Source organism: Entelurus aequoreus, linkage group LG06 (assembly GCF_033978785.1).
Source record: "Entelurus aequoreus isolate RoL-2023_Sb linkage group LG06, RoL_Eaeq_v1.1, whole genome shotgun sequence".
In the NCBI taxonomy this organism is placed as follows: domain Eukaryota; kingdom Metazoa; phylum Chordata; class Actinopteri; order Syngnathiformes; family Syngnathidae; genus Entelurus; species Entelurus aequoreus.
In genome coordinates this window covers 69,734,753-69,750,802 of record NC_084736.1, presented here as the reverse complement: position 1 = coordinate 69,750,802, position 16,050 = coordinate 69,734,753, and the positions used below count along the sequence as shown (strand labels likewise).

At 36.7% G+C, this 16,050-nt stretch overlaps 1 protein-coding gene across 6 annotated transcripts in view; it reads left to right on the top strand.

The window, feature by feature from the left end:
• ebf2 (EBF transcription factor 2) overlaps positions 1–16,050 on the top strand; it is a 142,657-nt gene that overhangs the window by 116,053 nt on the left and 10,554 nt on the right. For all 6 annotated transcript variants that reach the window (XM_062051348.1, XM_062051349.1, XM_062051346.1 and 3 more), the window contains 3 exons: positions 7,105–7,246; positions 11,042–11,172; positions 11,295–11,421. In XM_062051348.1, the coding sequence (XP_061907332.1) occupies positions 7,105–7,246; positions 11,042–11,172; positions 11,295–11,421 (400 nt within the window). The remainder of the gene's footprint in view (positions 1–7,104; positions 7,247–11,041; positions 11,173–11,294; positions 11,422–16,050) is intronic.

The following is a 16,050-nucleotide window of genomic DNA, read 5'->3' as shown; positions in this document are numbered from 1 at the left end:
TTTGAACATGTTTTAAGTTATTTCACCTTTTTTGCTAAGTACATAACTCCACATGTGTTCATTCATAGTTTTGATGCCTTCAGTCACAATCTAAATAAATGATAAATGGGTTATACTTGTATAGCGCTTTTCTACCTTCAAGCGACTCAAAGCGCTTTGACACTATTTCCACATTCACCCATTCACACACACATTCACACACTGATGGAGGGAGCTGCCATGCAAGGCCCTAACCACGACCCATCAGGAGCAAGGGTGAAGTGTTTTGCTCAAGGACACAACGGACATGACCAGGTTGGTAGAAGCTGTGGATCGAACCAGGAACCCTCAGGTTGCCTGTACGGCCACTCTCCTAACCGCGCCACACCGTCCCCCTACAATGTAAATAGCTGGGAAAATAAAGAAAACGCATTGAATGAGAAGGTGTGTCCATATATATATATATATAAATACATATATATATATATATATATATATATATACATATATATATATATATATACCGTATAAGTCGCTCCGGAGTATAAGTCACACCGGCCGAAAATGCATAATAAAGAAGGAAAAAAACATATACCTGTATAAGTCGCACTGGAGTATAAGTCGCATTTTTTGGGGAAATGTATTTGATAAAACCCAACACCAAGAATAGACATTTGAAAGGCAATTTAAAATAAATCAAGAATAGTGAACAACAGGCTGAATAAGTGTACGTTATATGACGCATAAATAACCAACGGAGAACGTGCCTGGTATGTTAACGTAACATATTATGGTAAGAGTCATTCAAATAACTATAACATATAGAACATGCTATACGTTTACCAAACAATCTGTCACTCCTAATCGCTAAATCCCATGAAATCTTATACGTCTAGTCTCTTACGTGAATGAGCTAAATAATATTATTTGATATTTTACGGTAATGTGTTAATTATTTCACACATAAGTCGCTCCTGAGTATAAGTCGCACCCCCGGCCAAACTATGAAAAAAACTGCAACTTATAGTCCGAAAAATACGGTATATATGTATATATATTTGGCCACTTAAAATCACTACATTTATATACTCAAAATCGTTGTATATAATGACTAGTCAGGGTGTATTTTGAAGTGAAATTTTCCAGCGGTCACAGCTGTTGCCTCACTCATCTTTGCACTGACCTGATCACTGACCGTAGTACTACCTGTACCACCTTTCAGGTAACAATCCGCAGTTAAGCTTAAAGGAGCATGTGCAGTCAAAATAAATTGCGTGACTAATCTCTATATACACATGATTAATGCGATACTTTTTTGCGATTAATCACATGAGTTAACTTGTTATTTTTGCCAGCCCTACAATAGACATATCTTACAAGGCATGAGGCCAATAATGTTAAACCCATTCAGAGGCACAAAACAAAACAGAGGAAAGTATTTAGCTGTTTGAGAGAACATAGTGGGATGCAGGAAATCGGTTGAGGTGTTTCAGGAAGTTGTCAAGAATTGAGTGATTGGCTCCAGATGGGGGAGGTCACGCTCTGTGACCCAGGAAGTGGTCACCGGGGACACTCCTGCCTTACTTCCATTGCCATCTTTCAGCACCAGCGGCCCCTGTCTGGCATTCTATTTCTCCTCGCTAACCCTGTCCCCTTTGCCCGTCTTTGCGCTTTCCACCATGTTTGCTTTAACTCCTGGGATGTGACACATGCTGAGAAGTTATGAGCCCACCGGCCTACAAAGACTCTCATCTCTGGGTTAAAAGGTGCTCAGTGCTGGACACAAGTCAGCTGCTTGATCAATAATTTACAGTTATTTTTCTTAGGGCTACTCTTCCCTTCGACCAGCAAATGTGCTTTCTTCACCTGCTAAATTAATGCCACATGTTTATTTCGAAAGAGTGGAGTGAAAACTATTAGATGCAAAAACAATACTCCTTAACACATTCACACACTCTATGCCAGGCCTATTTAACTACATAAGGAAGAGGGCCGCAGTTTCAAGAGCACTAGGGCTCAGGGGCCAGATATCATAATGTAGATGTTTCGTCAGCAAATGCCGCCGCAGGTTACATTCCTTCCAGACTGTCTTAACTTAATTACAATGTAAACACATCGGCTTTCACACCCCACTGTCAATAAATACAGTATTCTGCCCTCACTACTCGATTCCCAGTGTGTGCAGCTAGACAGATAGTTAACATCATGAAGAAACAGAAGCTCCAGAAGTTTTGTTGGGGATACATGTTACTTCTTTTGAATTATTTTCCTTCCTCAGTTTTATTTCTTTACACCTCTTCCTTTAATTAGGTTTGTAAGACTAAAAATATAAACATAAAATAAACATATACAAAAGTATAACGTCCCTTGTGTAATTTACATAAATAATGTCCATTGTGTATTCTACATAAATAAAAGAGAAGGTTTAGTGCTAATACATTCACACTGTAAACTACAAATAACTACGCATATAGAAATTAAACATCATCCACATCAAACATTGCGCACAATTAAACCTAAGGTTTAGTGTTATTGCCCTCTACAGGTCAAATTTAACGCTACATGTATTAAACAAGCTTTGATCGCCAGAGTTACTCTCAGACAAAAAAAACAACTCGCCCACAAATACAAAATACATCACAAAGTCATCAATTTCAACACAAAACAAACTAAATATATTTTTACACAAAATCTGCTTACGAAGAGTTGACTAAGTTTTGTGATGGAGCTTACATAAGTGGATTTCTACCGTCGCCTGTCCCTTAAAAGGTTCGACAGGAAACAATGAGTCGCGCACTTGCTCGGGGCAGAACATTCACCCTTTGTTGTCCTGTTGTTGTTAAAAATCTGATTTTTGCAATTTATATTGCTTTATTTCAGAATGAGTAGTCTTCTGCTGCTTTATTGTGACACATATGCCTCGCTGTTGCCCCCTGTGGGGTGGCAAGAGTACTGCCTACAAGAGCAACCCTTTAATGCAGGGGTCAGGAACCTTTTTGGCTGAGAGAGCCATGAAAGCCAAATATTTTAAAATGTATTTCCGTGAGAGCCATATAATATTTTGTAACACTGAATACAACCAAATGCGTGCATTTTTAGGTAAGACCAACATTTTTAGAGTATAATAAGTCTCTTATTCTTTTTAATAACGTTGTTATTCTGAATCTAACCACTGATTAATGAAATACTTCTTACCATTAATGCAACTTCTTGAACAGGTGCGGTAGAAAACGGATGGATAAATTAAAATGCATGAGAATGTTTTATATCTTGAACGTTATTTTTAACACTGTGATTACCAGCGGAATTATTCATTAATTATCGTGTTAAGCAATGTCAGCTAAGATTTACCTGAGAGCCAGATGCAGTCATCAAAAGAGCCACATGTGGCTCGAGAGCCATAGGTTCCCTACCCCTGCTTTAATGGTTTCATCAAGTTAAGTTAAAAGTTAAAGTACCAATGATTGTCACACACACACTATGTGTGGTGAAATGTGTCCTCTGCATTTGACCCATCCCCTTGTTCACCCCCTGGGAGGTGAGGGGAGCAGTGGGCAGCAGCGGTGCCACGCCCGGGAATCATTTTTGGTGATTCAACCCCCAATTCCAAGCCTATTTGTGTAATGTTTGGCGGGCCGAATGAAAAGATTTGGCGGGCCGGATGTAGCCCGCGGGTCGCTAGTTGAATAAGCCTGCTTTATGCGGTTGTTTAGAGCCAAAACTACGGCAGGGACCAAATTATCTTTTAATGCTTTTGTAAAGGTATAAAACCTCATAAAAGTTAAGATCAAATCAATTTTGCTGTCAAAGTTCAATGATATGGTTGTTTGAATTTAGGAATTGGGAATGTGTAACATTACTACCTACACGCCCTTGCAAAAATGCAAAATGGTTCATTCCTTCTGGTAGCGGCAAACCCAGCTTGGAACACTTCACTGTTCACTCAACGCAAAGGTCATAACGTCATCAAAGCTCAGCTTAATGCATCCACACACACAGCGCCAACATTTGGTAACTTGGATGAGGTGTTAGAAGGAAGGTAAAAATATAATACAACTATTTTTGGCAGCATCGGACTAAGTTATGTTTAAGTTTCACTTTTGCATCTAATAGCACATAACTGGTGCGCTCAAAGAACCTTGATTAAAGTTCAAAACAGAGGCATAACACATATTTGAAGACAGGGGAGTTTTAACCCCTATAATTATAATAATGATGATATTTATCCATTCATTTTCTACCGCTTGTCAGTTTTGGGGTTGCAGAGGGTGCTGGAGCCTATCCCAGCTGCACTTGGGTGGAAGGCGGGTTACACCCTGGACAAGTTGCCACTTCATCGTAGATGATGATAATTATGATTATTATTATCCACTACATGAATCAGCTAATCGCTACCTTACACTCCAAAGTAAGGGAAACTTGACATATTTATCATCTTATTTAAGTGAACAATGACAGGTTATATGATTGTTTAAACCAGGGGTGTCAAACTCATTTTAGATCGGGGGCCACATGGAGAAAAATCTACTCCTAAGTGGGCCGGACTGGTAAAATCACAGCATAATAACTTAAAAATAAAGACAACTTCAGATTGTTTTCTTTGTTTAAAAATGTATGTTTTGTTTTTTTTACACTTACATGTTACGGTTAATAGTATTCTATCTTTATTTGTCGCTATTTATACTTTCTGAATAAATTATGCGATAATGTTAATCAGTCAACTCATTGGTGTTGATTTTCAATCTATCAAGATAAAAAAATAATATCAAAATCAAATTACAGGATATTATTTACGTTGTTTGCTATTTTTCCTCGACTGGTGCACTATTATCATGTGGTTTATTTTATTTTTTTACATATGATACAAAGATACAAAGAATTGCTTTTGCGACATCTAGTGGACACATTTAGAACAGCAGTTTCTTTCATTCAAAAATTTCGGCTCATTTTAAACTGAGCAAGCTCATCCCACGGGCCGGATAAAACCTGTCCACGGGCTTGATCTGGCCCGCGGGCTGTACGTTTGACACCCCAGGTTTAAACTAATATTATGCTACTTTACATCAAATTTGTCAGCACTATTTTGTAAAAAAAAAAAAAAACAGAACTTAAAAAAATACAAAAAAACACCAAAGTATTTGGGGTAATTTAATCCAATCCACTTTATTTATATAGCACATTTAAACAACAAAATGTTTCCAAAGTGCTGCACAACAATATTAAAAACAATATTCAAATATTATCCTTAGCTCCACCAATGACTGAATAAGAACAAAAAAATAAATACATATAAAACCAATATAAAAAACAATATAAAATAAATATGATTAAAAACGATTTTAAATGGTAAAACCAATTAAAACAGTAAATAGAAATCAAAATTGTAAAAACACAGAGGACAACAGAGGACCACACAACTCATGTAGTGTTAAAAGCCAAAAAATAAAAGTGGGTCTTAAGACGAGACTTAAAACACTCCACTGTGGGAGCAGTTCGAACATGGTTTTTACATATGTTTTAAAAAGCCAGTTTTAACCAAATGAACTATATAAACATTACATTTAGTGCACTAAACATACTTAGTGCGTTTATGTGGGGTGCTGACGTTAGGTTTAGGGTTTGATTGGGATCCCTTCAGGCAACTAATAATAATAATAATAATACTGTAAGTAATATTAAAGATCAAAATTGAGCCACAAATAAAATCTTATTTGGGCCCTGTCCCTTAATCTTGCCTATTTTCCATCCACACACAAACTTATTATCACGTTCAGAAACAATATTAAATGGACAAAAGTGTCCTCTTATTAATAATGTGCGTGTCTTCCTTTGCATGGCAGATGTGGGATAGAACCCACACATGCTGTGTCCAGATCAAATTAGGGAGACAATACATCATGCACTGATTTAACGGCCTGCAAAAGCCAGCGATTTGCTCCATATGTTTGGTGTCATTGAAGGATCACGCAGCGATGATGAGCCGTCTGCATGCTATATGAATCACCCAGTTGAAGAGACCATATGGGGACCTAATAGAGGAGTACGCTATAGCAGATACACTATATTGCCAAAAGTATTTGGCCACCCACCCAAATGATCAGAATCAGGTGTCCGAATCACTTGGCCCTGCCACAGGTGTATAAAATCAAGCACTTAGGCATGGAGACTGTTTCTACAAACATTTGTGAAAGAATAGGCCGCTCTCAGGAGCTCATTGATTTCCAGCGTGGAACTGTCATAAGATGCCATCTGTGCAACAAATCCAGTAGTGAAATGTCCTCGCTCCTAAATATTCCAAAGTCAACTGTCGGCTTTATTATTAAAAAAATGGAAGCGTTTGGGAACAACAGCAACTCAGCCACCAAGTGGTAGGCCACGTAAACTGACAGAGAGGGGTCAGCGTAGGAATTATGGTGTGGGGTTGTTTTTCAGGAGTTGGGCTTGGCCACTTAGTTCTAATGAAAGGAACTTTGAATGCTCCAGGATACCAAAACATTTTGGACAATTCCATGCTTTCAACTTTGTGGGAACAGTTTGGAGCGGACCCCTTCCTCTTCCAACATGACTGTGCACCAGTGCACAAAGCAAGGTCCATAAAGACATGGATGACATAGTCTGGTGTGGATGAACTTGACTGGCCTGCACAGAGTCCTGACCTGAACCCAATACACCTCTGGGATGAATTAGAACGGAAACTGAGAGCCAGGCCTTCTCGACCAACATCAGTGTGTGACCTCACCAATGCACTTTTATTCGGAAAATTCCTATAAACACACTCCGCAACCTTGTGGACAGCCTTCCCAGAAGAGTTGAAGCTGTAATAGCTGCAAAAGGTGGACCGACATCATATTGAACCCTATGGGTTAGGAATGGGATGGCACTTCAAGTTCATATGTGAGTCAAGGCAGGTGGCCAAATACTTTTGGCAATATAGTGTATATTCTGAAGTTCCCAGCGATGTCGAATTGCCGACTGAGAAATCATAGCAACACCTCTGTGCCGAAACAAATTGTTGCACTGGGGGTATCTGCTGCCTGAAATGGGAGATTGTAACTCTCAGCATGCTGTCAAAGTCCTGCACAGACACTCATGCATTCTTTCCTGGCCCTGCTTCCTCTCCTTCAGGTGGTCCTGTCCAGTACTGTGAGCGTGGACGGCCACATCCTGGCGGTGTCAGACAACATGTTCGTCCACAACAACTCTAAACACGGTCGGAGGGCTCGCCGACTGGAACCAGGCGAGTCAGCGGAGAATACGATGGAGTATGGTAAGAAAATACTGTGTAACGTTAACACAGGGCCGGCCCTCCCTAAAGGAAGAACACACGCTGTGCGTAATAATAATAAATAATAATGAATTACATTTGTAACGCACTTTACATTTGTTAGAATCTCAAAGTGCTACAAAGTATAAAAAAGGTAAAAAAATAAAAATAGAAAGTTAGAAAAAATAGAAAGTTAAAATAGAAATAAAAACATGAATAACACTAGATAAAACATAGAAACTTAGATATAATAGAAATAAAAACATGAAAGCCCTGGATAAAACAGATAGGCAAGCAGTGGATTTTGAAAACAAGAAGGAAGATAAATTAGATAAAAGCTGTGCTAAAAAGGTGGGGTTTTAGTCCCTTCTTAAAACGGTCGACCGACTGTGGGCCCCATGATCCGTGGTGGGCCCCGTTTTGCGTAAAGAAGCGCATGTAAAATGTCAAATAATGGATGACAGGGCGAACCATAAAATTCTACCTAACCTCTTTCTGCTCTGTCACTGATTTGGCTACACAGTAATGACGTTGTCGTTACACTGGCTCCTGTGACACACACCGTTAGTGCTTGTCTCAAAGAACGGTGGTATTGGGGTCATAAAAGAGTTGGAAAGTTAATGTTTTTCCCCATTGATTTGTTTCTAGTACAAAACATGCATCGAGTTAAATTAAAAATAAATTAAAAATAAATAAACGCTCAAAATTGTTTGACATGAAATAAAAAGTGTGAAAAAAAATTAAATAGATGTGGCTCCAAATAAAATTATGCTTGGCCTGCATTAACATTTACTTCATGTCCATTGCACTCACAATACTGCCATTCATAATTCTATCTGAAATATACTATTATGACAACTAGTTTATTTGAAAAGACAATTTATATGTTGGAAAAGTGCATTCATCATGTTTTACGACGTAGGCTAATGAGTTTTTATTTGTCTGCAGAGTTTTGCATTGAACTTTTTTTGTGAAATAAATAAAAACCAAAACATTTACCGCAGTCATTAATGTTGATTGGACAAAGTATCCCTTTAAAAAGCAAGAAACCACAATTGGTAATTTCAAATTAGGTCATAGAGAACAGTTAAGGGTGCTCCAAAAAATCTAATTATTTATCATTTATTCCAATTTTAAATGTATTTATAACTTTAAAGAATGGATTTAAAAATGTTTTTTTTTTCAGAATCCATTTTTAAAGATACATTTTTTAAGTCATCTCCACACATACAGTACATACGCCAGCAGCCAAATGAGCTATATTTGAAAACATTTTATTATCATTTTTATACCATATAATAATACATTGTAAGAAATGGTTTGAATCGAGAATCGTGTTGAATTGAGAATTTCTGAGATGAAAAATTTCCAATGAGTGTTTTAAAAAAAAATGTCCCAACTGCACTGAACTGGGCTTTTATTTGGTTTGGTTTACTGTCATTGTTTTTTTTACATTATATTTACACTACAGGATCACAACTTATTTCATTTTTCAATGTATTATGTTTTATTTATAATCTATTCCCATTCATTTCTATAACGTATTCTATTTATATTGCATTCTATTTAAATCATTATTTGATACTATAGTGTGTATGGTATTCACTGGGCTACATTTGGGAGCTTGGGTACTAAATTCCATGCCATCTAATGTGTCTCATGTGTGCTGGTCAATATTGCCACATTTACTTTGAAAAAGGACGCCGATTACTGATTACTCTTTTAAAAAGTAACTTAGTCACTTTACCAATTACTTTATTTTAGCAGAGTTCGATTACAAGTTACTTTATCCGTTACATTTTGTGCCAGCACAGAGTATACAACAAACCTTAATATTGTTTACTGTAGATTACAAATCAAAATAATTGCTGTATAAATGCCCATCTCTCTCCTCCTGACGTTTTGTTTGGTTGTGTTGCTTGCTGCTGAGTATTTATCACAGCAGGAGCGCAGATGGGCCTTTTGAACTCGGGGGACCAAAATATACGCAAATTATTTCAACTCAATGAGTTGTTTTTCTACTCCATACCTTCATCAAAATAAGTTGTGTTTAAATATTTTATTATAATTATAATGTAAACAACATATGTGCTATACATAATTCAAAACGCTTGTATTCTGTAGCAGAAGAAAGTATTGATATTAGGGATGTCTGATAATATCGGCCGATAAATGCTTTAAAATGTAATATCGGAAATTATCGGTTTCGATTTCAAAATTATCGGTTTCGGTTTCAAAAAGTAAAATGTATGTCTTTTTATAACGCCGCTGTGTACACGGACGTAGGGAGAAATACAGAGCGCCAATAAATCTTAAAGGCACTTTCTTTGCGTGCCGGCCCAGTCACATAATATCTTCGGCTTTTCACACACACAAGTGAATGCAAAGCACACACTTGATCAATAGCCATACAGGTCACACTGAGGGTGGCCGTATAAACAACTTTAACACTGTTACAAATATGCGCCATACTGTGAACCCACACCAAACAAGAATGCCAAACACATTTCGGGAGAACATCCGCACCGTAACACAACATAAACACAACAGAACAAATACCCAGAACCCCTTGCAGCACTAACTCTTCCGGGACGCTACAACAGTGGTCCCCAACCTTTTTGTATCTGCGGACCAGTCAACGCTTATATTGATATTGATATATAATGTAGGAACCAGAAATATTAATAACAGAAAGAAACAACCCTTTTGTGCGAATGAGTGTGAATGAGTGTAAAGAGGGAAGGGAGGTTTTTTGGGTTGGTGCACTAATTTTGTAAGTGTATCTTGTGTTTTTTATGTTGATTTAATAAAAAAAATAAATACAAAAAAAAAATTATAATTTTGTATTTAAAAAATAAATAAAACCATTTTTACTTCTTGTGCGGCCCGGTACCAATCGATCCACAGACCCGGTGGTTGGGGACCACTGAGCTACAATATACACCCCTCCGCTAACCCCTACCCCCTACCTCAAGCCCGCCCCCCCCCCCCCCAATCCCGCCCACCTCAACCTCCTCATGTCCCAAATTCCAAGCTGCTGTTTTGAGGCATGTTAAAAAAAAAAAAGCCCTTTGTGACTTCAATAATAAATATGGCAGTGCCATGTTGGCATTTTTTTCCATAACTTGAGTTGATTTATTTTGGGAAAACCTTGTTACATTGTTTAATGCATCCAGCGGGGCATCACAACAAAATTAGGCATAATAATGTGTTAATTCCACGACTGTATATATCGGTATCGGTTGATATCGGAATCAGTAATTAAGAGTTGGACAATATCGGAATATCGGCAAAAAAGCCATTATCGGACATCTCTAATTGATATGACAATAGAGTTCCTTCAATCCTTTATCCTACTTATATGATATAATGTAATTATACATTTGAAACTTTTTAGAGAGAAAGTGTGTGCTTTTTTTGGCCCTGGAAAAGCTACCTTATTCATTAATCTTATAGTTTAAACGGTGTGTAGATTGGGTGCACAGAGAATTTAGATTACAGGAGTAATGTCTCCTGCGGTTGCCAAAAATACACACTTTGCTGGGGAATGTGTGTATTTGCCGAGCTCATTATTTTGACACGCAACAACAATCCTGTGTTACATGCTGAAGCATTCAAAAAAACATTACTTTTTCAGTGTTAGAATGGAACAATAAACAAAATTGTTCCATATTGAGACAAGTTTTTCATATCTAAAATGCAGTTGTTGTATAAGAAGGCAGCCAAATAACACGCTTTTAATCTATTTTTTTTTTATTATGGCCCCGACTGTAATTCTTGTTTGCTGTTTCTTTCCAGCCACCCCTTGTATAAAAGCCATCAGCCCCAGTGAGGGCTGGACTACAGGCGGGGCCATGGTCATTGTCATCGGGGAGAACTTCTTTGATGGACTACAGGTGGTGTTTGGAAGCATGTTGGTTTGGAGTGAGGTAAGAATCCAACGAATGAAAAACATCAAACCACAGATGCTGACATTTTCACCCAGTAATGCATTTTGCATATTTTTTTTTACCCTTTCTCTGACATAATTGTGTTTTTTTTTCCCCCATAGCTGATCACACCACACGCCATCCGTGTCCAGACTCCTCCTCGTCACATTCCAGGGGTGGTGGAGGTCACATTGTCTTATAAATCCAAACAGTTCTGCAAGGGAGCCCCTGGACGCTTCATCTACACAGGTGATCACATATTTACCTTTGGTGTCAGTTAGGCCTGCAAATAACGATTATTTTATTAGTCCAATAGTCAGCGATTATTTTTCGATTAATCAACTAGTCAAACGATTATTGCTTGTATGATCTACTCTACATTTTACACTACATGACTTAATTTGAATCCATTTCCAAAAGCTATATAGTGTGACAAAATAAACTAGAGCTGTCAAATGTAATGCATCAACTCATGTGATTAATAATAAAAAAATATATAGTTGCAGATCAATCACAAAATGTATTTTGATGCTCTTTTACCTTAACCATGGATGGTTACCTGAAAAGCGCCGTGGGTTTACCAGGTTATGAGCAAATAAACGTAGTGCATTCAAGTAAAACCTTTGAAAAATATTTGTGCGTGAATTTCTGACAATAAAATTGCATTTTTGTCAAAATATTGGGGTCTTTCAGGTTAATTAAAATTATGTAAGCAAATAATTTACTGTGATTAATCTAAATTTAAAAGTGTAATTTAGAAAAATACATATTTTGACAGCACTTAAACAAGCATAATTTACTAAAGAATTCATGGTTTTACTTTATTAAACAAAGTAAAGATTCACAATAAAACATAAATAGACTTAAAGTGCAAAATATCCTGTAATGTTGAATTTCAGTACAAAAAAACCCCATGAAAACAGTTTTCATATTGTACTGTAAAGGAAAATCTGGATGGCATGGAGTGCCTGGAAGTTTGGATACGCCGACATTGTTTTTGCACGGTCGCTGCAGTTGAGTGCACATGAGAGCGGTGGTGCGCGGGTGTCGTGATCTGTGTGGCGGCAAACAGCGGAGAGTTTTTCCAAATGTTTTTATTATTTTTGCACACAAGTTAAAAGTGCACTTTTAATCTTGATGCATTTGTTAGGGAAAAAAAAGATGAAGAATGAAGGTTTGGGCAAGCAGAAAAATCTTGACTTAATTTTAACCCATTTCCAAAAGCTATATAGTGTGACAAAATGAACTAGAGCTGTTAAATGTAATGCATTAACTTAGGTGATTAATTACAAAAAATATACAGTTGCAGATCAATCACAAAATGTATTTTGATGCTCCTTTACCTTAACCATGGATGGTTACCTGAAAAGCGCTGTGGGTTTACCAGGTTATGAGCAAATAAACATAGTGCATTCAAGTAAAACCTTTGAAAAATATTTGTGCGTGAATTTCTGACAATACAATTGCATTTTTGTCGAATTATTGGGGTCTTTCAGGTTAATTTAAATTATGTAAGCAAATAATATACTGCGATTAATCAAAATTTAAAAGTGTAATTTAGAAAAATACATATTTTGACAGCACTTAAACAAGCATAATTTACTAAAGAATTCATGGTTTTACTTTATTAAACAAAGTAAAGATTCACAATAAAACATAAATAGACTTAAAGTGCAAAATATCCTTTAATGTTGAATTTCAGAACAAAAAAACCCCATGAAAACAGTTTTCATATTGTACTGTAAAGGAAAATCTGGATGGCATGGAGTGCCTGGAAGTTTGGATACGCCGACATTGTTTTTGCACGGTCGCTGCAGTTGAATGCACATGAGAGCGGTGGTGCGCGGGTGTCGTGATCTGTGTGGCGGCAAACAGCGGAGAGTTTTTCCAAATGTTTTTATTATTTTTGCACACAAGTTAAAAGTGCACTTTTAATCTTGATGCATTTGTTAGGGAAAAAAAAGATGAAGAATGAAGGTTTGGGCAAGCAGAAAAATCTTGACTTAATTTTAACCCATTTCCAAAAGCTATATAGTGTGACAAAATGAACTAGAGCTGTTAAATGTAATGCATTAACTTAGGTGATTAATTACAAAAAATATACAGTTGCAGATCAATCACAAAATGTATTTTGATGCTCCTTTACCTTAACCATGGATGGTTACCTGAAAAGCGCTGTGGGTTTACCAGGTTATGAGCAAATAAACATAGTGCATTCAAGTAAAACCTTTGAAAAATATTTGTGCGTGAATTTCTGACAATACAATTGCATTTTTGTCGAATTATTGGGGTCTTTCAGGTTAATTTAAATTATGTAAGCAAATAATATACTGCGATTAATCAAAATTTAAAAGTGTAATTTAGAAAAATACATATTTTGACAGCACTTAAACAAGCATCATTTACTAAAGAATTCATGGTTTTACTTTATTAAACAAAGTAACGATTCACAATAAAACATAAATAGACTTAAAGTGCAAGATATCCTGTAAAGTTGAATTTCAGTACAAAAAAACCCCATGAAAACAGTTTTCATATTGGACTGTAAAGGAAAATCTGGATGGCATGGAGTGCCTGGAAGTTTGGATACGCCGACATAGTTTTTGCACGGCCGCTGCAGTTGAATGCACATGAGAGCGGTGGTGCGCGGGTGTCGTGATCTGTGCGGCGGCAAACAGCGGAGAGTTTTTTCAAAAGTTTTACTATTTTTGCACACATGTCAAAAGTGCACTTTTAATTGTGATGCATTTGTTAAGGGAAAAAAAGATGAAGAATGAAGGTTTTGGCAAGCAGAAAAATCTTTGTTTATTTCAACTCTTTTCCCGAAAATACACATTGAAGCTGTAAAGTGTGTTTTATCCGATTATTCGAACAAACTAATCAATAAATTACTCAATTACTAAATTATTAATTTATTAATATGTTTAATATTTAATTCAATAATTAAATAATGTAATCATTTAATATTTAATTTAATAATGTTTTTATTTATTAATATATCCATTATTAATTACTAAAATAACCGATAGCTGCAGCCCTAATATGAATAAAAAAAAATCGCATTCTGCGTTAATTTTTATTTGCTATTATTTACCACAAGGAATAAAAGGATTAACATAAACTTAATGTTAGATACTGCATCTTACACGCTATTTAAGAAATTGTACACTATTGGTTGTTCAAACGCCAAACAAATAATACTTTTATGCTTGCTTTATAATTTAGTGCGGGGGGTGCCCAAACTTACAGCATACTGAAAAGTCAAGGTGTGCAGGAGCCATTTTGATATTTTGTAAAAACAAATATAAAAAAACAAACATTATATATTCTTAAAGGCAAAACTTTGTGTAAGCGGTGTGTTATTATGCTATGCATTACAAATAGGGATGTCCGATATTATCGGACTGCCGATATTATCGGCCGATAAATGCTTTAAAATGTAATATCGGAAATTATCGGTATCAGTTTCAAAATGATCAGTATCGGTTTCAAAAAGTAAAATTTATTACTTTTTAAAACGCTGTAGAGAGAAATACAGAGTGCCAATAAACCTTAAAGGCACTTCCTTTGCGTGCCGCCCCAGTCACATGCATACTTGGTCAACAGCCATACAGGTCACACTGAGGGTGACCGTATAAACAACTTTAACACTGTTGCAAATATGCGCCACACTGTGAACCCACACCAAACAAGAATGACAAACACATTTTGGGAGAACATCCGCACCGTAACACAACATAAACACAACAGAACAAATACCCAGAAACCCTTGCAGCACTAATTCTTCCGGGACGCTACAATATACACGCCCCCCAACCCCGCCCACCTCAACCTCCTCATGCACTCTCAGGGAGAGCATGTCCCAAATTCCAAGCTGCTGTTTTGAGGCATGTTAAAAAAAATAATGCACTTTGTGACTTCAATAATAAATATGGCAGCGCCATGTAGGCATTTTTTTCCATAACTTGAGTTGATCTATTTTGGAAAACCTTGTTACATTGTTTAATGTATCCAACGGGGCATCACAACAAAATTAGGAATAATAATGTGTTAATTCCACGACTGTATATATCGGTGTTGATTGATATCGGAATCGGTAATTAAGAGTTGGACAATATCGGATATCGGCAAAAAAGCCATTATCGGACATCTCTAATTACAAAGCTTACCATTACTAGTTATTAGTATAACATGTCAGCTTTTTCTCATTAAATTAAATTTTTCTGCTTACATTTTGGTCTGATTTTGAAAATACTGTGGACCAATAAAACTGGGGGCTGTGGCTTTGGGCACCATATGTTTAGTGTTGGGACCTCCAGGAAAAAGACAGGGACTAATATTATATTAAGGTAACACTTTAGTATGGGGAAAACTTATTCACCATTAATTAGTTTTTTATTAACATGCAAATTAGTAATATATTGGCTCCTAATTAGTCATTATACGTACTTATTATAAGTACTTAACCCTAACCCTAACCCTTATATGTTCCCCTAGTGTCCAAATAACTCTAAATAAAGTCTTTGTTGCTTTATGGGTCATACTTGTATAGCGCTTTTCTACCTTTTTTTTAATTTAAGGAACTCAAAGCGCTTTGACACTATTTTCCACATTTACCCATTCACACATTCACACATTCACACACTGATGGCGGGAGCTGCCATGCAAGGCGCTAACCAGTCCCATCAGGAGCAAGGGTGAAGTGTCTTGCTCAAGGACACAACAGACGTGACTAGGATGGTAGAAGGTGGGGATTGAACCAGTAACCCTCAGATTGCTGGCACGGCCACTCTCCCAACTTCGCCACGCCGTCCCCAAATTTGTCGACAGATATATTTTATTGTTGATGTGTCACTTGATACCATTTTAATGTGCTTT